Here is a 23,476-nt window from a genome sequence, read left to right as displayed (position 1 = left end):
GATTTCACCCATTCTGTTTAGAAGAGACTGTGTTATCAAAGCACACATAAAATATTAACATACAGCTGTGTGACCCATGGCATTTTTTGATTACATTTTTCACATCAATTAATTTTATCTATATATTTTGATATCTTGACTGCAGTAAATTTTCTCACCTAATTTAGAAGCAGCAAAAAGATATGGTATGTGGTTTAATTAAAAAATAAGTATTTTAGTTCTAGAGTAATCATATCCACTATATCTAGGGTTATATTTGTTTCATTGCACAACGGTTTCATAGCCATTGCAACGTATGATATGCTGAAACTTTAAAAAGTGTTCAAATTTCATGAAAAGTCTTCACATTTCATGAAAAAATATGGAAAGTGCTTCAGGATCTTTAGACTGATTTTCATCATTTATTCCAACTAGCTAATCTTTAATAATTTTATACTACTGATTCCAACATTTCCCATTTTTTTGGGGCCAAAAGTTTCCATAATTCCCTCTCCTCCCTACCTCCAAATATTGGAAAATCTGAGAAGCTGATTTTGTGTGGATCTAATGGTGACAGAAGTCAGATATCATAGGATTTCCACATCTGTATTCAGATCTATATGTTCATTAATAATTATGCCGTATGTTAATTTTAATTCATTATTCACTGTTACCTGTCATCCATATATGGTGTCTAATTTTTATCTGATCATAAATATTCCTGATTTTGAAATGCATGACTAAGTGGATATTAGAAATAAATTTTCTAATTTTCCCATTAATCCAAAGGACCACATTAATATGTGTACATGTTTATTTATTTATAAACTTCTACTTGTTGTTTTTTTGCCAGTGTTAACGTTACAGCATTTTGAAGGCAATTTACAGAATGAATAAAAAGAAAACAAAAATAATTGCAACATGTTTATTAATTAAACCTTTCCTTTGGAGAAAGTTTCGTTGAACTGCTTGTTTATAAATGACAATAGGATTCACTATGTCATAATAGCCAAAACAGGAACTAATCTTTGGTGATGAAATGACATCAATGGTTTGCCCAGAAAAATCATTTTAGAAATACTCAGCCAAGACACTAACAGATGATTCACATAATGGATTGGCATACTAATACGGGAAAGGACAATTTGCTGATTAGGGATTAGCTTTCCAAAACAATGTTTTTCAAACTAAATATAAAAATTTTGGTCAAGCATCAATAAAATATGCTTCAATATATTTCTTTGCATGTATATTCTGAAATGCTTATATATCACATCCCTAAAGTCATTCCATCAGCATTTAACATTGTTAAGATAGTGTGCAAAATAGATTAAATAAATAAATTATTCCATGCACGGATGTGGATAATATTTAACCTTAAAATAGGTGTGATCTGAATTCTTTTAAAATTATTTAACACATATTCACTGACTTAATTCAGAATTATTTAATTTTGTCCCTTTCAGTGGCAACATAATAATCTAATTAGCCATGTCAAGTTGTCCAAAACATTTCCCTAAGGATTTATCTATTTTGAAATGTCAGGAGAATCTTGGTTGGTGTTATAAGAACAAGCCTCGCTGACCTGATTAACCTTTAAGAACATTTACTGTTGAATCAACACTCATACAAGTTTAAACCAGTCGTTGACAGTTCTTTTCTCTTCCAGTTGGTGGGGAAAGAAGATGAGGCCTATTAAGAACTCTGAAAAAAGAAATAATTCAAAAATGGCCTAACTATATGACCATATTGTGCAAGTCTACTCCATCTTCCTATATAAATACAGTCTGTTAAAACAAGCTCCTGTACACACTGTAATAAAAGCAAAAAAGTGGGAAAACATCAATGCAGGATATTTTCAAGATAAACAGACTCCTGTCAAGGTATCAATTCATTCAGTGACAGTAAAGGAAATAGAAAAAAACTTAAACTTACTCAGTTTGGCTTGTATCATGTCTGGTGATTCAAAGCAGAAATTTGCCATACATACTGTAACAATAACATTTTTCTTTTGATGCTATTAAAGATATGGACATCAGACATTTTGGCTATTCACTCTAATCTAGATCCTGATCTAGAAGATTAATGCTAAGTTATTCAAATAGTACTTTCATGTGGGGATGGGAGAATGTGAACACGCTGCAATATTCCAATGAGTAAAAGCTATTAAAGGAGGCAGTTATAGCTCTTAGCAATAGCACTTAGACTTATATACTGCTCATAGTGCTTTACAGTCCTAAGCAGTTTACAGAGTCAGCATATTGCCCCCAACAATCTGAGTCCTCATTTTACTGACCTCGGAAGGATGCAAGGCTGAGTCAACCTTGAGCTGGTCAGAACTGAACTCTGGCAGTGAGTTAGCCTGCAATGCTGCATTCTAACCACTGCACCACCACAGCTCTTGTTTATGATGGTGTGAAGAGATTCTCCAGATTTTCAACGATACACCTTTTCTCCCAATATTACTGCATATCTTTATACTTCTAAAACTCTCATTTGTGTAATCTTTAACTGGGCAAAAAAGTGCATCACAGGGCAAAACATTTTCAACCAAAGTATCTCAAATGGGCCAACTTACAGAACGTGACTTCCAAGGAAATAACATTTGGGACAGTTTTGATTGTTTCAGTGCTGCATTGCTGCAGCTTCTTAAGTGCCACTGCTGTACAGCCACTGTTAGCCAAGGCCAGGAAATCCTCATTTTCAATGTCCCCAGACAGCTTCTCACAAGCCCATGAAAATGCCATTCCCTTTGTACAAGGAAAGGCAGTGGAGCATGCCAACTTCCTACAAGAAAACACAATGGACAAGCTGACAGGAAATCAGAAGTCACTCCAGTTTCCACTGGTTTTATTTCTGCCCATGGTCATTCTGTTTAGGTACAGAAATATATCTGAAATAATGACTCAATGGGCCATGGGTTGTCTACTTATATTTTATAAATCAATTATAAATTTGATAATCTGTTTGGTATACATGGTTATTCACAAATAATACTAATTTGAATTTGTGGTACTTTTTTTCATAAATGTCTTGCAATTTTAATTTTGCAACAACTGAAGAATGCAGAGGAGGTGCTTCCCATATCATGAGGGTACCTCAGAAAAGGACTCAGCTGCTTTATCTTCAATTGGTTAAAGAGAGAAGTACTGTAATTTCACCACAGAAAGTGAATAAATATTGCAAATATATATAGTAAGTAAAACATAGGAGAAAATACCTATTACTTTTGATTAATTGGAAACCCAGCTGGTGAAAAACATCTTCAAGGTCTCTCCAAACTAACCAAGAATGTAAAAGAAAAAAAACTTTAAAACTGTAGCTTGCATATATCAGAAAGCAATACTAAAAAGGAAGTTGATTGCACTTCTCAGTTCTTCATAACATTATGAATCAATGCCAATTTCAGTTAACACTGAATGAAATTGATATGGATATTGTTGAAGATTTTAAGTTGATCATTAACAAGCAAATGAAGTAGACAAAAGAAAAATTTCAAAGGTGAAACAATGGCAGACTGAAGATGGCTCCACTTTTAGCAGAGCAGGGCAGAAAATAGAATCAGTGAATGAACTGACTTCCTGAACTCTTCTCTAGATTAAGGAGAAGAATTGAGATCACCCAGAGTATTCCGTATAGATGCTCCCCACGATAAGACTGTAAAACAGTAGTCTCCAGCAGGTTTTAGAGCTCTGGAGCTGAGAGTTATCATTGTTAAATCTTTGGGCCTAGTTGCCATTCCTGACACTCAGCTAAAAAAAAAATGTAACAAGAAATTTATTTTACCAGATCAAAGTTTTTATCCACACAGTCTGATAATTTAAAGTTTGAAAACATTTTTTATTAGATTGACATACACTTATAGCACCATTCTAGCTGGATGAAAGCTGATAAAGAGATTTTTGGTTGAAATTTTAGAGAATGTGTTAAGTTACTAAGAATGTTTGGACTTGAAGAGGGAAAATCATTTTATCATTTGTTTCTCTGCATTTTTACTTTTTCTCTTTTACATGTTGTTTAATTTATATTAGTTTTTTTTTATCTTTATATGCTTTTGATCAAATAGGAAAAATTCTGATTTGGTGGACTTTTTTCTCCGCACTGTTCAATCCAATAAAGAAAAAAAACGGTATATATCAAAAGGCAATTCTGACAGAAGACACTTCTTTTCCAGCAGAATGGGACATTGGGGCATTTTATATGAATATGAGATTCTGTCCATTGAACTGAAGACTGAAAACCAAGTGCTATAGATACTAAAGAAATTTCCAGATGTTGATTTATATTATCATTCAGCATCATTCCACAATTAGTATAGTGAAATTTCACTATCAGTCACAAGACAACTCATGCCCCATTGAGTCATCGTTTCAGAGATATTTCCTTACATAAACAGAGAAACACAATAAACACGAGTGGACAAAAAAGTAGTGGGGGCAGGAGCAATCTTCCAACTGTTTGTCAACTTCCTTATTGAGTTTTCTTCTGGATAGCTGGCATGAAGCATAGAAAATCCTTCCTTCCTTCCTCCCTCCCTCCCTCCCTCCACCCTTCACTCGCCTCCCTGCCTTCCTCCTGCCAGCTTCTTCCTTTATTTTGGTTGTGGGAAGCTTGCAGGGAGAAGGTAACCAGGAAGTTGCAAAATCAAGGCCATCAGGCAAGTAGGTGACTGCTGTTGAGTGGAGAGGGTGAATGGAGGGGGGGGGGGTTGCACAGGGTTGCCAGTCAGGAAGGGTCTATGGAGGTGCATGAGAGGTGCCACCTGGGTCAGGAAGCATCTATGCATCAGACATCACATAGGTTGGGGAAGGTGCAAAGATGGATGTGTGAATCAAGAAGGGATGCACAGAGTGGGTGAAAAATGCTGTGTAGGTTTAATAGGAGGTGGGGGAGATGGTGCAGAATAAGGATGCATTTGGGGTTGCAGGGATGTGCATGAGCAGATGTGTGTGGGTCAGGGAAGGGTTTGGGGGGCAACAAGGATTAGGAAGGGTACCTGGAAGTGTTTACAAGTGTACAAGAGATGACATGCAGGTCAGCGATGGCGTATTGGACATAACATGGGTCAGGAGGGTTAGTGAATGTTCACAAGAATTGCTGCATGCATTGAGGAAAGCAAATGGGGACTGGCATGAGTTGGGGTAGCACATGAGGTTATGCAAAAGGTGCCACATGGATTGGGGAAGGTGCACACGTCGGTTGGGAAAGGCACATGTGGGGATTGCATGTGCTAGAAAGACATGTGTATGGGGGTTCTTTCCTTCCTGTTCCTCCCTCTCTCCTTTCTCAGGAGGCAGGCAAATGACTGCTACTGGGTGGGAGAGGAAGCGAGAATGGCTGCAAAAAACTGTCACAGAACTTTGAAAATGAGGATCATGTGGTTGCAGTAGAAGTCCAACCACAGAAGCATTTTGAAGTAGCCACAACTTCCCTAAATATTACAGCATTGGGGATCATGGCTTCCAAAATTTGAATGTATTCTGTAACTAAGCCCATTTGAGGTATCTTGGTTCAAAAATGGTTGTCCTATGATTTACTGTTTTGCCCAGTCGAAGGTTATAGAAATGAGAGTTTTAGCGGAATATAAATGATGATGGCTAAGGAAGCAATACTTGTTTAAACATTCAAATTCTAACATTTGTCCTTGCTTAGAAGATGCTATGTGTTATTATCGTACAGATATTCCAAAAGAAGTAAAATGTTGTAATTATGTTTAATTAAAATTATTATAACAAAGACAAAACACATTGTCATTGCAGATACATGTTCATATAGTAAGATGGACATTAACATTAAAAATGTTGTTATTAATATGAACAGTTATGCTCATTCAAATTCAATGTAAAATAATAAAATATTTTAAGTTTTAATTTATAATACGATTACAAAGTGTATAAAATACTATCAAATATTATTATAAAACCAACTGTGATGGGCCCAATGATTGTTTGCACATTGCATGCCATACCAAAAAAAGCCTTGGATAGCACAGAAAATCTGTTCATTGACAAAAAATTATGTTAATTACAAAAGGCCACATTGCTTGGATCCACACATATAGTATACTGTGCAGATACACTGTGAGATCCTAGTTTCTTGGGAAAAAACATGATGCAAATGATGACCAATGCCAGATAAAGAACTGGCAGCTGTGATTTCACACAGTTGTGTATATAATAGTATTAACAATAATTACACCAACATCTGGCTGACTGTGCAACCAAACTTTAACAAAAGGCAACTTGGAATAGCTTATATCCTGTAGCAATACATTTAATATTATTAAATACTATAACATCTGCCTATCCCAGGTCTTTGCGAAGGACTCGATAAATGGACAAAAATGCCAAACCTGGCTGACATATGCAACCAACCATAATAATAGAATAAAAAAAAAAACATGATTCTACAATGCTCTTAAGAAACCAGGATTCACATAGGGTGACTGAGACCAGACATTCTCTGGCAAAATATCCTTTAAAACTGATTAGGTTACTAAGAATGCTCTTTCATATAAAAGACTTTAAAATTTCTGGCTAAATGCATCTACTTTATATTTCCTCAAAATTTGTCTAGAGACAGGAGTTCCCTGATTAACTCATCCATCTTCCTTTTGTCTACAGAACAATGTTATGAGAGTGAGCTACTAAAATTGCATTTATTCATTATAATGGCTATTTTACAGTTTATTTGAAAATATATTCAGATTAATTTACATTTTTTCAAATTAGAAAACATTGAGAAAATTATTAAAATAGGTCAAACAGAACATATATCTGAAAGAGGAACAAATGGAGAAGGCATAAGAACATCACATATCATAGTAAATTATATATTTACTAATACCAAAGTGAGCATTCAGAATCTGCAAGACCAACATGTAAACATCTGTTGAATATTTTAAACTGAAATGTAAACTGTTAACTGTTTGCAGATGCTCCTTACAGAATTTAAATACCATCTCATGAATAACTCAGGTCACATTTGAACCAGAAGACCATTTGAAGACAGAAGACATTTTTGTAGTTCATTAGAAATTGTTATATTCCTTACAGCACTACCTATTTAGTACAAAATTACAGAATCAACAGAATGGAAACTCTTACTTTTCATAGGCCCAGATGGTCTTTATAACTAAGATTATGCAATTCCCAGAATAGTTTTAATACTCTCTGTGGCCATGGAATTACGGGCTTTCATTGGGTTACATTTGATAGTATGTGAATCCATATAAGCTCAGCTGTTCTTTTTCTGCATCCCATCTTTTCTATATGGATAATTAATACTTCATTTGTTGGAATAATATCTTATTAGTATGAGATTGTGATGACCAATGGCATTAAAACATGCCGCTCAGGTTGCTCCTTTCCTTTTCTCCATTGCTTTTTTTCAAATGCTTGGTCAGATATATTTAATCTATTTTGTGTGAAGTCATTCTGATTTTGTTTCAATTAATAAGGTTTATCCATCCATGTTTTATTTTTGACAAGTTATTATGTGGCTATTAAATACAGCTAACTGTTTAAAAAGCCCACATAGCAAGAACATAAATACAGCACCTCAGTGAATTTATAAAAGAGTAATCAAAGCCAAATGTAATTATGTTAACCAACACACACACACACACATATATCTCAGTGATATATATATATGGTTAACGGTTAAAAATAACACTGAAAACAAACGAGTGACTCCTGGGTATATCCATAGTAGGAAACAAAATGTGAGCACCAGGAGGTTGTAAAACAGTTAAAAGTTTTAATAAAACGTTAAAAACCTTTAAAAGAATATTAAAAAGGACCTAGCTTTTGTTGGATACTACCAACATCTCTACCCTGACAATGTTGGTAGCATCCAACGAAAGCTAGGTCCTTTTTAATATTCTTTCAAAGGTTTTTAATGTTTTATTAAAACTTTTAACTGTTTTACAACCTCCTGGTGCTCACGTTTTGTTTCCTACTATATATGGTTAACATAACTACATTTGGCTTCGATTACTTTGATTTTATAAATTCACTGTTAGGGATGGTATACTTCTCCCCCCCCTCTAATGATATACAGTAAACAAGCAACAAAAAGGCCATTTTTTGGGTTATACTTAAAAGTATGATATGGAAGAACATATTAACTGAAAAAAAAATAAGGTCAATTCTTTAGGAAGCTGCTTTATGCGGATCCCATTAAAATGAATGGGTCTCATGCAAAAGTACTACAATGCTTTAGTACTGCATTATTCATTTCAACTGTACTCGTATAGAAAAAGTCTTAACTGTACTGATCAAATCCCATTCTGAAGTGCAAATTCTCAGTTAGTTTCAAAATAATGTATATTAAGCAAAGATCCTACTCATTTTAATAGGACCTGCATGGATGGGTGGGGATGGAGAAAAGAGATTCCATTACTATCAATGTATTTAATTCACATAGAAATTGGACAACTGGAACATTTCTTCCCATATCTTTGTACATTTGACAGAAGCATCAAAATTACCTTTACTCCATCTGTGGTAACAATTTTAAAGAAACTATTTCTAAACAAAACTTAAAATAACAATGATAAAGCAATGAATTATACAAACTATTTTTGCTTGAAAAAGTATATCTTTCTATTCAACTTTATCAAGTTTTATTGTTTTCTGGAAAATAATCCTCCGTTATTTAATAGTTACATTCAAGGAAACCATAATATACATGAAAAAACATTTGGTAAAATTATTTACAGATAAGAATGAATGAAATGCAATTAACATCTGTAAAAAGAAATATAATGAACTTAAATTTCAATGGGAAAAAGGAAAACAAAGGCTTTGCATTTAACATGAATATGGTTACATCTATAACTAAATAATGGATGTAACCATTATTCATGATAAAGTTTTCAGGTCTTTTTATTATAGCTATTTATTATTTATTATGTTTATTATAGTTTCTTGATTGGCAGTCAATTTCAGGTGCACTAATGATCATATTTTGAATCTTTCAAATTACTTTCCTGTCAATTCACTAAGCCACAGTGATCTATAATCATTAGATCATGTGGGTTTTTGAAAAGGTGACATAATTTTGTGTTTACATTCAGTTTTTTAAAATTAGCAGGCCTTGCTAGAATCACTGTTTGTGCACTAATAATCAATAAAATTGTACATCCCAAGATTAAACATATTGAATCATAAATATATTTAGGATTATTCTGTAGTTAGGATATTAAAGATGTCGTGGAGAATTCTTGCAGAATCATGGGATGATTCAGCTTGTTCTGGACTGTCTTCAGGTGTCCAAACTTCTAGAGGATGAAAATCAGAACCACTAAAGTTTCTTCTCAGTTTAACACCGTCTGAATTGATTCAATTGGACTGCATTATCTAATTTCATGATAAGATATTAATTACTTTTTTTAAAAAAAGAACAAAAACTGATTGTTTTGCTCTTGAGAAATCAACTGCCTTTTTTGAATCAATTTCTATGCCAAATAACTGACTAAATCTGCCTTTTTAAGCAATTTATTCCTATGAATTAAAAAAAACATAATTTAAAATTAACAAGCCTTATTAATTGTTCTATCTTAGGTTTCAAAGGAAATAGATTGGCAGAATATTGCTTCTAAAATGTGTGTGCGTGTATGTGTATATATGTGTATATGTGTGTATATATACACACACACACATTGTGTATATATATATATATATATATATATGGAGAAAATGTATATATTTATCCCCATTTACTAATTATATTAAAACCAGCAAATAATGATCATTGATATTATTTCATTTCACTGACATTTAATAACATTTCTATCATTCATAAATATTAAAAAAATATATTCAATGACTTACACATATCAGATAAAAATATTTTTTATATCATTTTCTGTGAGAATCCAGCAAATTCACTGGCCTGAGAACATCTGTTAGAATGGAATAACAAAGAAGCATGGACTCCTAAAGTGAGCACGGTAAACTGCAATTTGTAGGTCTTTTTTATGAATAGTTATCATCTTTTATATATGTCAACATTTACTTATATAAATTTTAAAAAGCAGTTTCCAGTTAATAAGCAACAGATATATCATCCAGACATAATTTTAGTTTTAATTTTCTGATTTCTGTGATAAAATATGACTTTTATTAGTGCTGGAAAAGTGCAATAAAAATAGTGAAGACCTATTTTCTTCTTCTTCACTGATGATTACAATATTGGTTTACATGTAGATAATAGAAGCTGGAAAACTGATATAACATTTGAAACTTGTTTGGTGAGATATATCATCATTTATTTCAAGTCTTATTCCAGGAATAACTTTGCCTACATATCCCATATTACCAAATTGCATTAAGGGATTTTACTGGGTTAATTTCTATTTCTCTGTTTACTACACACTCTCCCTTTTTACGATCCTGTAATCCCTTAATTTGGGGTAGAATTGGGGCGACTGGATGGAGCTGAGTGTTTACTGGTCGGATGCCCTTCCTGATGCCAGATGGGGTGCACAGCAGATTTTTTTTTCTTTGCACCCTAGGAGAAACATCTGCTGATACCTAGGCTTGAGCTTTCATTCTTCCAAGTGGGAGGCGAATATCTTCACCACTAGGCCACCATGCTGCTCCTATTCACTATTCACTATTATTATTATAAATTCTGCTAACACTCTTAAGAAAGCAGTTATGTGTAGACATTTAAGGGGGCAGAAGTTGAGGACCACATGTTGTACTCATACCTTAGTCATGAAGCTGGCTGGGTGACTCACAGCCTTAGGAAGCAGGCAACGGGAAGCCGTTACTTGTTCAGCAAGTTGATAGGTATTAAGAATAATCTGACTGCATTAAAAACATTTTTTTTAAAAACAAAAACAAACACCGCTTAATACTTTCTTACTTTCAGATAAGTCCCTTTTGAAACATGCCATTCAAAAACAAATACTTGAATGATTGAAGCTTTTTTGCATATAAATGGAAATCAAGAGAAGTCAGTTTATAGAATAAAACAGTTTGGCATGCATGAAATCATATACCACTTGCCAACTCAACAGTGATTACATAACCTTTTCATTAAGGTAAATTTAGAACATACACTTTGAGATGACTAATGACATAATTTTTTGGCATCACACTACAGACATAATTTTCTTGAAGCTAACTTCTCCATTCCTTCTACCAGCAGCCCAAGAATCCTTTGCTAATGTGGGATAGGAAACTCTTCTACGTGGTTTAGAACTGGGGATTAAGGCGACACTATTCTTGAACAATGTTCGTCTTGCTATCTCTGTCTGAATTCAAGATCTTTTTCTTTTTTTCTCCCTTTATTTACCAAGTGTTTATTATTCTTATTAAATTTATTTGCCACCTATCTCACCATTGGGCTACCTTAGATTTATTCCAACACTTGTATTCAATGAACAATTTTAGGAGCTGTGGAACTGTTAGGAGAAAGAAGACTGCACCCTATAGTTCTTTATTTTTTAATTTAAAAATAATTATTTTAGTTGTTACAGTTACCTTTACATTACTATCCATGAAGTTTTAGATCTCTTGATATTAAACGGCATATAAGACATCTGGACTCCAGTCTGAAGGTCTTTTTACAAGGAGTTTATAACATGTGGCAATGTTGTATTTCATGCTGAATATTTATTTTAGAATAACAGAAGATGCTCCTTACATGAAGCATAATTAATGTGAAGTAGCATTAATTCTGTTGAAAAACAACAAATGGTCTTTGAATGAAAATTTCGCCCAGTGATTTAAATCTGCTTACTTAGATCTGTCAACAGTTGTACAATTTAAAGTGACAATACATAAAATAATCAAGAAAAACTCTGGTTTTCCAATTCTGTTGGGCATTTGCATTTTCTAATATGTCACACATTTTCACTGCCTTAATTGCATGGAGGTATTACCATAAATATTGTTTACAGTTAATTTGAAAAAAGAACTAAAAATTAGATAATGAACTGTAAACAAGTTCTTAAAGCAGATGAGAAACTCACTTATTGACATGTAAGATACAATATAGTCTTTGTCACTCCTATAATTACACGACTGGTTTTATAGATTCTCAGGAAAGTCTATTCTTTATAACTGCTGACTATGCAAAATCTCTTTGGGAGGTTATAAATATATCTGTTTAGTTATATACTGAGCAGATTTCATGACATCTGTGCATCTTTGTAAGATTAGGCTGTTCACTTAGAATAGCAACCATTAGATTACTTAGAATGCTTTTTTCCTGTGCAAAAAAAGGAAAAAAAGAAAAGAAAAAAAAGAGAACAGTTAATACAAGCAACATCAGTATGAAAGATTTTAATATGTAGTTTCATACAAATGATCACTGTTTAAAAGTGCCACAAGGCCCTGCTACCATCATACACATTTTTTTTCTTTTCAAGCAAATGGCAAATATTAACCTTAGTTGCATTTCATAACATAAACATGGTTTAAAATTGCAACACTTCAACATTGCATGTTAAAAAAGAAATACAATGATTATTAGTATCATGATATAGAAAAATAGCAAGATTATCTTATAGTAATATTTTACTACAAACAGGGTTTATATTGCACAATGCCCTCTTGACACTGAGTGTAATTTTAATTTACAGTACTTGTTTGGTTTTGTATGGTTTATTACCTTCTGGTTAGTTATCTCTGCAGACTTTGCATCATGTTAACAAACCACATGCAATTATAACCTATTACTGGAATATCCAAATAATTTATCCTAATTATTATTTTCAGTAATGGGAAAACATATGTGATAGAAAATGTGAGCATATTTTTGTTTCCCTAGATATCCAATGAAGTAGAATACTTCCTCATTCTGTATTCCAGAGCAACTCCGTTCAATTGAAATGTTGAAGAATAATACATATTTCGATTCCTTTAAGCAGATATGAACATATACCATATTTCAATATTCATTTTATGAGAGAGGTACTGTGATTCTTGGCTCATATAAATCCTAAAAAAAATGTAGGCACTTTCCTACATGACCTTCCCCTTTAATTACAGTAGCATATTTATAAGCTACGAAGTGTGCATCCAAGATTAGTTTTCCTAATTTACAGAATGGGAAAGGGAGCCATTTTTAAAAAGGGCATTACATGCACATGATGGAACACCAGCATCCAAAAGAGATAAATGAATTACAATGAATCATTAGTTTCTCCCATAAAACTGAAAAGTGAAAACAAGTATTATATACTCATATTACAAATTCTATATAATTTAAATAAAAAATAAACATGTGTGTATTTATAAAACAATACAAATAATCATTTCTCCAGAATTCTCTCAAAATAGATTGCTATGTTTCAGATTCATTTAAATTTATTAAAATGTCTAGACATTAACATTTATCATCATCTAGAGATCCCCACTGTAACAGGTGGACACCTGTCTTTTCAATACTATGATATAAAGTTATTTATTTTAAAAAAATACACATGGCTGGATACTTTTCTACTTCTAAATACTGAAGTAACTAATATTTTTTATACTAATACTTCTGGAACATGGGGTTGGTTTTTTTTGCTTAACTATTTTGATCTGTATTTTTAGTATGCAGTAATCTCATATTATGACACTGTATTTTTGTAGTATGTGGCCAGACTTGGGTAATGTAATGATTTTTGATGTTTAATACTTTAGATACCATGGATTTTGAATGAGCTGAATGTTAGATGCTCTGCTGAGAATCTTTAAATATTGATAATACTTACCAATTGTTTAAATGGCTCTGACATACAACTGCAGCTAACTATGCATATTAATGCTATGAAGCAAACAAGTAGATTCAAGGAGGAAAACTTTTAGATAATTAAGGCTAAACTGACTTTCCTCCTTGTGAAGAATTAAACAAAACATGCAGTATATCACAAATATGGAATTATATGTACCATATGCATTCAGTTAAGATTATTTTTGCCCATTTGAAGAACCACCAGACACTGTAAGTGAACAATACTTTTTTTGCATTAACAAAGCTTTTTTCAAGCCTGTTTGCCTCAGATTTATTAGGTTCTTGATTTTGTAGATACTCTGAATTAGGCAAAACCTTAAGGGGAATGTTCATTACAAAGTATGCAATTGTCAAAATAAGTGCTGTAATTTGTGTGACCCATCATGAAAATGCCCAATGAAACTGACATAGGGATTACATTCACTGTTAAATTACTAAAATCTACCAATTGTAATGCTTCAAGACTGTTTATTTTTTCCAATAGAAAAATAAATCTCATACATTTGAACTGGTACACAAAACTGGGATAAAATTTATCAGATTTCTTGATAGCACCATTTACACATTCTTTAAAGTAAACATTAATATGCACTTTCTTAGAAAGCGATATAAATATATAGATATATAAATACAGGACTTGCTAACCTCTGTTAACCATCTGAATGTGATGGAATAATCTATCTCTACTGTGCAGGTAGGCTTGTGCATGGTGGTGTGGCAATATTTTAAAGGTTTGTTACAGATGTGATGGGAAGCTGGAAGGAGTCGAATAAGCAGAAAAAAGAGCTTAGATCTACTGTAAGCAATGAGTCGGAATGAGCCGTTAAAGGTTAGAATTTATCTTTGTTTCTGATCATTCAATGAGAAAAATGACTTCCACGGAAATAGATAAGATTTAAACTGCTTGTAGAAAGGGGTGAAGTGGTGGTGGTGGGTGGAATAGGATTGAAAGTCCTACAGGTAATAGCAATAACTGGAAGTGCAGACGAAATAGGTCTTCAGTGCAAAGAGGAAGGCAGCCATTTAAAAAGTCTAAGTGCAATGTTGTGGTGCTGAAAGAAAAGCTCCAGGTGATAAAAGAAAAACAAAACAAATCAAAATTAAAAAAAAACTGCAATGCAACTTCAAGCAGTAATTTGTGGTGCTGAAAGGACAGCTCCCAGCGTTGAGGAAAAGATCTTGGATCTAGAATGAGGTGTCCAATCTGTATGATAAACAGCACACTGTGTCTCAGAGCGCCTATTCAATCTCAGTAAGTAAATGAAATATTGATTGAAAGTGACCCTGAAACAGAATGCATTAAAAAGACATAGAAAGCTGCAGAACTGAGGTAATTCTTATTCAGTGTGTTCACCAGCCTCCCTATAGTAAAACAAATCTATAAATAGGTGCATTTTATAAGATGTTTGGCCCTTGTATCATTAGTTTTCTCCATTTTAAATCACTTTAGTGGAACAGCCTTTGCTGTACACATGATGAGCTTTGAAACCATATACTAATTGCTTTGCAATAAGTTAAATCTTTTTACAAATCAATACTATATGATCTATAAATTTCAAAATATATTTTAAACAGCATGAAGCTGGCTTACAGATAATTCATGCAAACCCTTGTTATTACTATCACACTTAAAAGGTGAATAATTTCAATTTAGCTATAGGGTTTAACCAACACATATATAATAAAATATACGCATTGGTGGTGGGCCACAAAAGCTCCAGGATTGTCAATTATACTTTTAAAGTTCAACTATGTGCATTTTGTCAACATCAAAAGCTAAAAAAATACACAATGTATTTTTCTTTAAAGGATGATCTCAATTTAACATTAATTCCAGATGAAATGTATGGTTTCCACAGTGGACTAGTAGAATTTTGATATAACAGGTTGAAAGTCTTCTAAGATTAAATAAAACATTTTTAAAGACCCAACATTTGAAATGCTTCTATTATACAACCTAATACATTTTATTTTTTTCATCCCCTTTACCAGTTTAAACTAGGATAGGGCCCCAATAATTGCCTTGCCAGCATCCATGCTGACTCTGAGACAGCATGGACAAATTTACATAGATATTATTCACTGTTAATGTATTATAAATGGTCTGAGACTTGTGACATGCAAGGAAAAAATGAGACGGGAGACAAGTGATGCTACATGATGAACTAAGCACATTTATAATGATAAAATGAGTAAATATAATAGCGGCAATGCTAACCACTGATTTCACGAGATACACTATTTGTCAAAACTTACACAGCTACAGAGTATCGACGATAAATAGTCATTACCAAGTAACACAGTTTACTACAGCTTTTCTCTTTCATTTTAAACAAGCATATCATTCCCTTTTTAATAATTCTCTAAATAAATATTTAGAGACCGAGAACTAAATGAAATAACAATCCTATGTTAAAAACTAAAATGAAAATAAAAATGACTCTACTCTTACAGTTTGACAGAAATGAGTTATTAATAGTGAAGGAGTGGGGGGATGGGGAAGGGAAGGATCAGGGAATTATTTCAAGTTCTCAATGTCCAAAAGTAAATTGCACAGTAAATCAATATGAAATGAAGAGTCCATATAGTTCAATGAACAAAAGGGAAAGTTCATGAGGACAAAGATCACAGTTCAGAGAGAGGCTGGACGAAATTCAGACATGGAGCATCACACTCATTGTTCTTTAATTGGTTGCACAGAAAGGAGCAGCTGGGATGCCATTTAGCTTGCTAGGATGGACGTAATCAATGGGTTGAAGTTGAGATGGAAGTAATTCTCTTTTGAAATTCAGTTGCTCAGCCAGATGATCCAGAGGTAGCCAGCATTTTATTTTTGTCCATTGAATTTAAGACTGCATGCACAGCATGAGGACGTGCTTGGTTATGGATGCCCCTATGAGTGGCCTTGAGTGGGCAAACTCAGAGGTTAACAGATGGTGGGTCAATGGCCTGGGCAGTTGGCACTCAGGAGAGGTACAGAAAAGGGTGACAGTTGTAGGGTCTTGGAAACAAAGACTTAGTCTGAAATGACCTGTCAAAAAGCCTGACAATGGTAGGCCACACTACCTCTCAAGATAAACTGCCTCTTCTAAATAAGCATGCAGGAAATACTGTCTGATTGGTGACATAAAAATGTTCCACAAAACATGCAAATTACTGAGTATCAGAAACTGCATTGGCTGCTAGCGCCATGCTGCAAAGACTCCATCATGGGAGCAAAACAGCTAAATCACAGATAGCTTCACAGTAAAATCTACATTCACAATACTAATAGGTTTCTAGTGTTAACAAATTATACACAATTATAAGCTCTTAAAATGCAACATACTTCTCAAGCAGTTGCAGATAATGAAACATTATCAGCTATCAATAATTTGTTGGCACTTCCACTTTTTTGTTTATAAAATTTCCAATACACTGTACCACAGTTATGTGTCTAAACAGTGAGGATGTTAATGGAGTAATGACTGTTCTACTGGCCAGGCAATGGGATCAGTAGTGATTTCAGTGCTTAAAAACAAATGTACAAACCTCAGGTAGAGGTGGGACTCCATGTGAGAACTTTTGTTGAACTTACAAATGGTGAAGAATGGGCCATGGCCAGCATGCAGCATTATTTCCATTGTCTAGTTCAGATGGAGAACAGGTGCTTTTTATTGAACTGTAAACTTACCAATATAATTTTCCACAGTTTTAACCTTTTAAATATTTTACAGTGCTTTTATGCAACTATATTGCTTTTTGATAATTTTAAATTTTAAAACTTAGTTTCAAAATATTTTTTCCTACTTCACTGTGCCCTAAGCAGGAAGTAAGACTGACATGACAGTGCTTTGGCCTCACTCCATTTTAGGTCACTGACCCCACCATACCCAACCTAACAGTAGTTAATTTAGTGTTAGCTAGAACTAATACTGAAAACTTTACGCATTTCCCTCTCTACATTCAATCATTAAACTACAATAATGCTGGTAAAATGGCAGGCTTAAATCTTACACTAGAAACACCTCTGACAAATATACACAAGCAAAGTATAGAGAACAAAACAGGTCAAGAAAATTTTTTTCTATGAAACATCTGGTAAAACACATTATATTTACATATACACATTGTCAACATAGTCGCATTCATTTGCATAATTATATATTAATAACAGAAAAAACTTCACTTCTGCAAAGTACAGTACATCCTTCTTGAAAATAAGGTAAGGAGGGGTTTAAAACAATCTCACGTTTAGCATGATCAACCCACTTTCTGTGGATTGGCAGCCCGAACTCCTTGCTCATACGTGATCCGTTGTGTTATTAAATACTGTGCGGCCTGGGTTGCAGCTGGTGTTCCAGTAATAGTTACCTTCCGATTCCTTGTGCCAGGAACGAATTCTCCTTTTTTGGAGATCTGTATCCTTGCACCAGTCAACTCTTGGTATTCTACTAATGTTTTCCCTCCTTTTCCAAGTATTGCACCAACTAAATTTTCTGGCACTGCTATTTCAACTACATCCTTTGAGCCATCTGTGGATTTCTCTGTTCCTAGAATGGCGCTGGCAGCTAGAGGAGAAGCAGCTCCAAAATATCCATTGGTTGCAGCAGTAGCAGCAGCCAGGCTACCTAATGCAAATGTCCCCGCCGCACCACCAGCTGTACTGCCACCGGCTGAGGCTTCACTCGCATAGGTGGCCAACAAATTGGCTGCTGCTGCTGCTGGATTGGCACTGGCAGCTGCTGCAGCCAAAGCCCCAGTAGCTGCTGCCTGACTTAGGCCTAACCCTAAAGTATTGAGATTATATCCATAGCTGGCTAAGGTGTTAAGTGCAGAGGTGATGGCCACCAGGTCATTGCCTGTGAAGCCAGATAAAACTGCTGGAAAGGCTGCAACTCCAGCAAGGTTTGCATGTCCTAAGAGCCCTGCCGCAGCTGCAGCTGTTGGTAGTACTTCAGCAGTGTTTGCATAAGGAGATCCCGTTGGATTGGAATTGGCCACTGGACCTGTAACATTAGCATAACTGATATTGAGACAGCTGCCACTCTGAGGATCCTCTTGTATCTTCTGGATGATAAGTTCAACAGCTTTTCGGTTTTGTTCAGGTTCTCCGCTTACAGTAACAACCCTCTCTTGTAAGTTGATCCCATCAGGTTTCTGGGAAAGCTGCACCCAAGCCCCTGACTGCTCCATTATAGCCTTGACTGTAGCACCTCCCTTCCCTATTATCAGACCTGCTGTGCTGTTGGGAACTATTATCTTTACCTGTAATTAAAAAAAATATATATGAATAATACTTCTGTTTTGCACATACAACATAGTTAAATTCTTTATTGCCTGAAATAAGTGGAAAAACTCAAAAGATTATTTTCTTACAAATATAAATTTGAATTAAGAATCAAGCTCATACTTTTAAGTACTTATATGAATTCTTACATAAAATTGTATGTGTTTTGAAAAATCCAGTCATTACAATATATATATATATATATATAATTCTTGGAGCTCATTTAACAGTGAAATTCTTAGACAAATTGAAATTCTATTAGTAAAACAAACAAGCTTATTTTATAATACTTTTGTTCATGATTCATCAAATACTCAATAACAGATCACCTTCTAATAAATCATTGGTCGTCATTCTATATATAGCTCAACAGAATTTCTGTAAACAAATACTTCAGTGAATTAGCAAGCCTTTCGATGGAAGAAAAAGTAATTGGACATGTATCTATTCTAATAGATTATTATATTGTTCATCATTTTTATGATCATTATTTATTTATAAAATGATTATTCTGTTATTTTTTTAACAAAAAGCCCTACTTGACAGTTATCCTTTATTCTCACTAAACTGCATAAATAATCTAGAATGAAAAAGAATAGGGAAACATGGGCATTTGTGTCAAATTTCAGGGAAAATAGTTCTCTATGCAATTTCTCATTGCTAATGATTTAAACTAAAGACATTTAATTATTGATAGTGAAATAACTTCAAATGATTAAAAAAAAACTTCACAGATTTTTGTGCAATTACATTTCAGTAAGAAAAGTGTGCTATCTGTATGCTACTTACATTTACCTAACAATATTCCATTCTAATCACAATAAAGTATGCAAGTATGTTCTTTAATTGAACATGCTACTTGGGATTAAGCCAGACAAACATTTTCCAACAGAAGAATGTTCTGGAAGGCAATTCCTATAATGTAGGAAATTTCTTTGCCAAATCTAATCTATGCTTGCATTTGTTTAATTCCTAATCAACTGCATAGAATTTAGTTTTAAAATTAACTGGCACAGAATACTTACATAGCATATTGTATATCAATACACAACCATTATCTAAGGTGTAGCTTAACACATGCTGAAATTGTATGCAAATCATAAAATGGATCATAAACTTAAGTTTCCCCTGAAAACAATAACACTTGAATTAATCAAGAACAAATCATTCTTCTAATTTGTAAATGTGACTTAGCTCACTACATTGATGTAAATTAAGATTATACTACAGTGACTATCTTCCATTTTAACACATTTCCTATATCTATTTAGCATGTTTTATGGATATCTCATTCTCAATAGAATAATAACTTATGAAGCTTGTATGCCACCTGACTTTCAATAACTCTTGACATCACGGAAATATTAGGACGTTATTTTTCATAGTTAAGCTTGGGATACATATTAACACAGACAGTACAAATCACATTTATTAAATGTTGTCTGCACATGGCTCAATTTTTAAAGTGTCACTGAAACTGGTCTCAGTATTCTCAAGGTACTACACTATGCTTCTAATAGTAACATAGTGGCATTGGTGACCTGTCTGGACAAAAGAGAAAGAGAACTCAGATACATACATAATCAATGTATTTAATTGCTACTTCCCCACCATTCTACACCATCTAATGTGTGAAACACAGTCTCCATATAAACATCTTAATATGAACTTGATTTCTCTACTCTTTCACCTTTTTTTGACAGAATTATCACCTGATAACCACCTGTTCATGTGAGCCAAAGGTGCACGATGGGCAAAGAAAACTTTCAAAGACCTACCAAAATTGCTAATAAACTGTACATTTTAACATAACAGAATAAAGTAATTAAATATATGAGTGACAAGTCACTTGATATTAAGTGAAAACGTAAAATAAAACCAAGTAAATATGACTTTTTCCCTATTAATGATAGAGTTTGGTTCCCTATCTGCTATTCAGAGATTACGTTCTGTAGTTAGCTCAAAAGAAGTTGCATAATAAAGATGTATTCTTTCCCCTAAAAGTTGCTAGATAGTAAGTATTAAAAAAGAAATTCAAATTAGTAAGTTTAATTGTAGCCTCTTTTGGAGTCAAATATACATATATTTGATAAAAATACCAAGAATCCCTTGAATTAGTGAATTACATATTTTGTATGTAAAACTTTCCATCCTTTTTTTAAAAAAAAATCTTGTCCTGTAATAACCTTCACCATTCGCTTTTTGTATATTCTAAAGTTTATTCCAATCTTTAGGAAAACTTCTTTTGAAAGATAAAGTACATATGGGAAAGTACAGCAGAAAACCACAATGCACGTTAAAAACTTGGCCCTTTCAGAATTTGAGATTTTTTTTATATGATTATTGAGGTCTTGTAATAATCTAATTTGCTACCAATGTTTTGTAGCATTTATTACAGTATTCTTTGAAGATTGAATATAATGACATGCAATAATTTAATTTTTCATTTTGATTTACACAGTTCAGAAACTTGATTTTCCTAATTAATATAATTTAATGAGAATAGATTGCCTATTCTTCATTACTTGGAAATCTATAAACTGATTTTCAATCCATATAATATTGACAAAGATGTATTGTAACCATTATTTAAAAAAACAGACTGAAGCATTTTTTAAATCCAGGAGAACGATTTAAAGGCAGATTACGTAGATACCACCCTAATTCACTATTCTATGCAGGAGCAGGAGGCATCACACAATCTGACTTGAAAGATTCTGTAAAAAATAGTTTTAGCCTTCCTGTGGAATTCATTTCCTGATCTGGTACATGTAGTGGAACTGACACCAGCTAATTATGTTAACTACTTCTGGAGAACACTTCTCTTAAGGATATGATTTTTAGGTTTAGGATTTTCAAGAGTTTATAGAACCAAATCTCACCTAGAGTATCTTATACTACTATAGACTGAATGATAACAATGTCTTTATATAAATGGAGACAGTTGTAGACAGTTAGCATGAATGCTAACAATATTTTTTTTCTAAATAATTTGTTTTGGCCGCAAGTGGAATTATAGACAGCAATTATGAGTTCACACTTTTTCTTTCAGCCAGCATGTATAGAAAGTTTTGAGCTTTGTTCCGGATGGAACATGGAAATCCTTGAGTCATTCTAAATTTTGTCTCATCAAGACAAGTGTTAGAAGATTCTAGTGACCCTGCACCCAGTTTGAAATTGATCACTTATTTTTTGTGTACCCTTATCTAGGACAGGGCTTTTCAACCAATGGTACATGTACCACTAGTGGTACTTCAGCACCTGGCAGGTGGTAAGCGACCTAGACAAGTGTAGTGGGGGGGATAAGCAGAAGCAGTGGCACTGCCGATGAGCTGAAGTGGCAGACGTGCTGCACAGGACTGGGGGAGAGTTAGCTGGAACTGTGGTGTTACTGGTACTCTGCTGAGAATCCAGGATCGGTGTGCGTGGCTCCAACTGATCGGCGCTTCTGGCAGCCTCCACTATCACCAGGAGTGGCAGACAGGCCTTGGGATGAGAGAGTCAGCTGGAGCTGCAGAACTGCCAAGGCCCCAGGATTGGCATGCATAGCTACATGATGATTGGCGCTTTCAGCGCACCCAAAAGAGGAGGGGCGAGAGAGGAGAGGATATTAAAGGAGGAGGTTTGAGCAAGAGAGGGAGAGAGAGAAAAAGATGATGGAGAAAGAAAAGGGGATGAAGAAAGAGAGGGAGAAAAAGAGAGGCTTCCAAGCAGAGGGAACAATGAAGGAGCAAAGGCTGTAGAAGGAGAGTCCAGCAGGCAATGAAAGAGAGAGAGAGAGAGAGAGAGAGAGAGAGAGAGAGAGAGAGAGAGAGAGAGAGAGAGAGGAGAGGGAGAGAGAAAGAAGGGCCAACCAGCCATCTGACCACCACGTTAGTGTGCATATTATTAAATATGGATAAATTCCTCATACGTTATCAGTGCAAAAAAAGTGATTCAGCAAAGAAACCCCCACCGAAGAAATTAAACCCAGTACTTTTTTCTTTTTTCTCTTCAAGTTTTTGACACTTCAATAAGCATTGGTAGTCCTCGAATATTGTCATGTCCTAAAAGTTGTACAATCTGTGAAAAGATTGAAAAGCACTGATCTAGGATAGAAAGCATTTGAAATAAGATCATATGTAGTCTACTGCCTCTACCATGCAGAACATTATGATGGATTTGATTAACAAGGTGTGGATGCTGCGGAAGCCACAAAACTAGCAGAAGAAAGGAAGGAAGGGAGGGAGGCCCCCTTTTTTTTGCAACTCACTAAGCAGCTTTTGAAAATTTATGATAAATACTGAAAAATGACAGAGCTTTCAAATTGTAGAATGTTTTTTCCAACTGTGAAAAACAAATGTGCCTTTTACTGCCTACACAACACTATCATTCAAATCCATGCAAAAAGTTAGATTTCATACATTTAAGTAGAAATAATAAAAACAATGAATCAAAACTGTATTCCCACTGCCATCTCTGTATGCTATAAAAGAGAATGAAGGGGGCATC

The 23,476-nt window shown here is 34.1% G+C and overlaps 1 protein-coding gene across 1 annotated transcript in view; it reads right to left on the bottom strand.

Moving 5' to 3' along the window:
• Window positions 1-17,855: 17,855 nt before the first annotated feature.
• NOVA1 (NOVA alternative splicing regulator 1) overlaps window positions 17,856-23,476 on the bottom strand; it is a 115,994-nt gene continuing 110,373 nt past the window's right edge. The window contains exon 5 of the mRNA XM_015817874.1: window positions 17,856-18,963. Within this exon, the coding sequence (XP_015673360.1) occupies window positions 17,959-18,963 (1,005 nt within the window). The 3' untranslated portion in view covers window positions 17,856-17,958. The remainder of the gene's footprint in view (window positions 18,964-23,476) is intronic.

The sequence above is a fragment of the Protobothrops mucrosquamatus genome, unplaced genomic scaffold, assembly GCF_001527695.2.
Source record: "Protobothrops mucrosquamatus isolate PMUCROS unplaced genomic scaffold, P.Mucros_1.0 scaffold649, whole genome shotgun sequence".
In the NCBI taxonomy this organism is placed as follows: domain Eukaryota; kingdom Metazoa; phylum Chordata; class Lepidosauria; order Squamata; family Viperidae; genus Protobothrops; species Protobothrops mucrosquamatus.
Note: the sequence above shows the minus strand (reverse complement) of the source record. Positions and strands in the feature narration are given on the sequence as shown.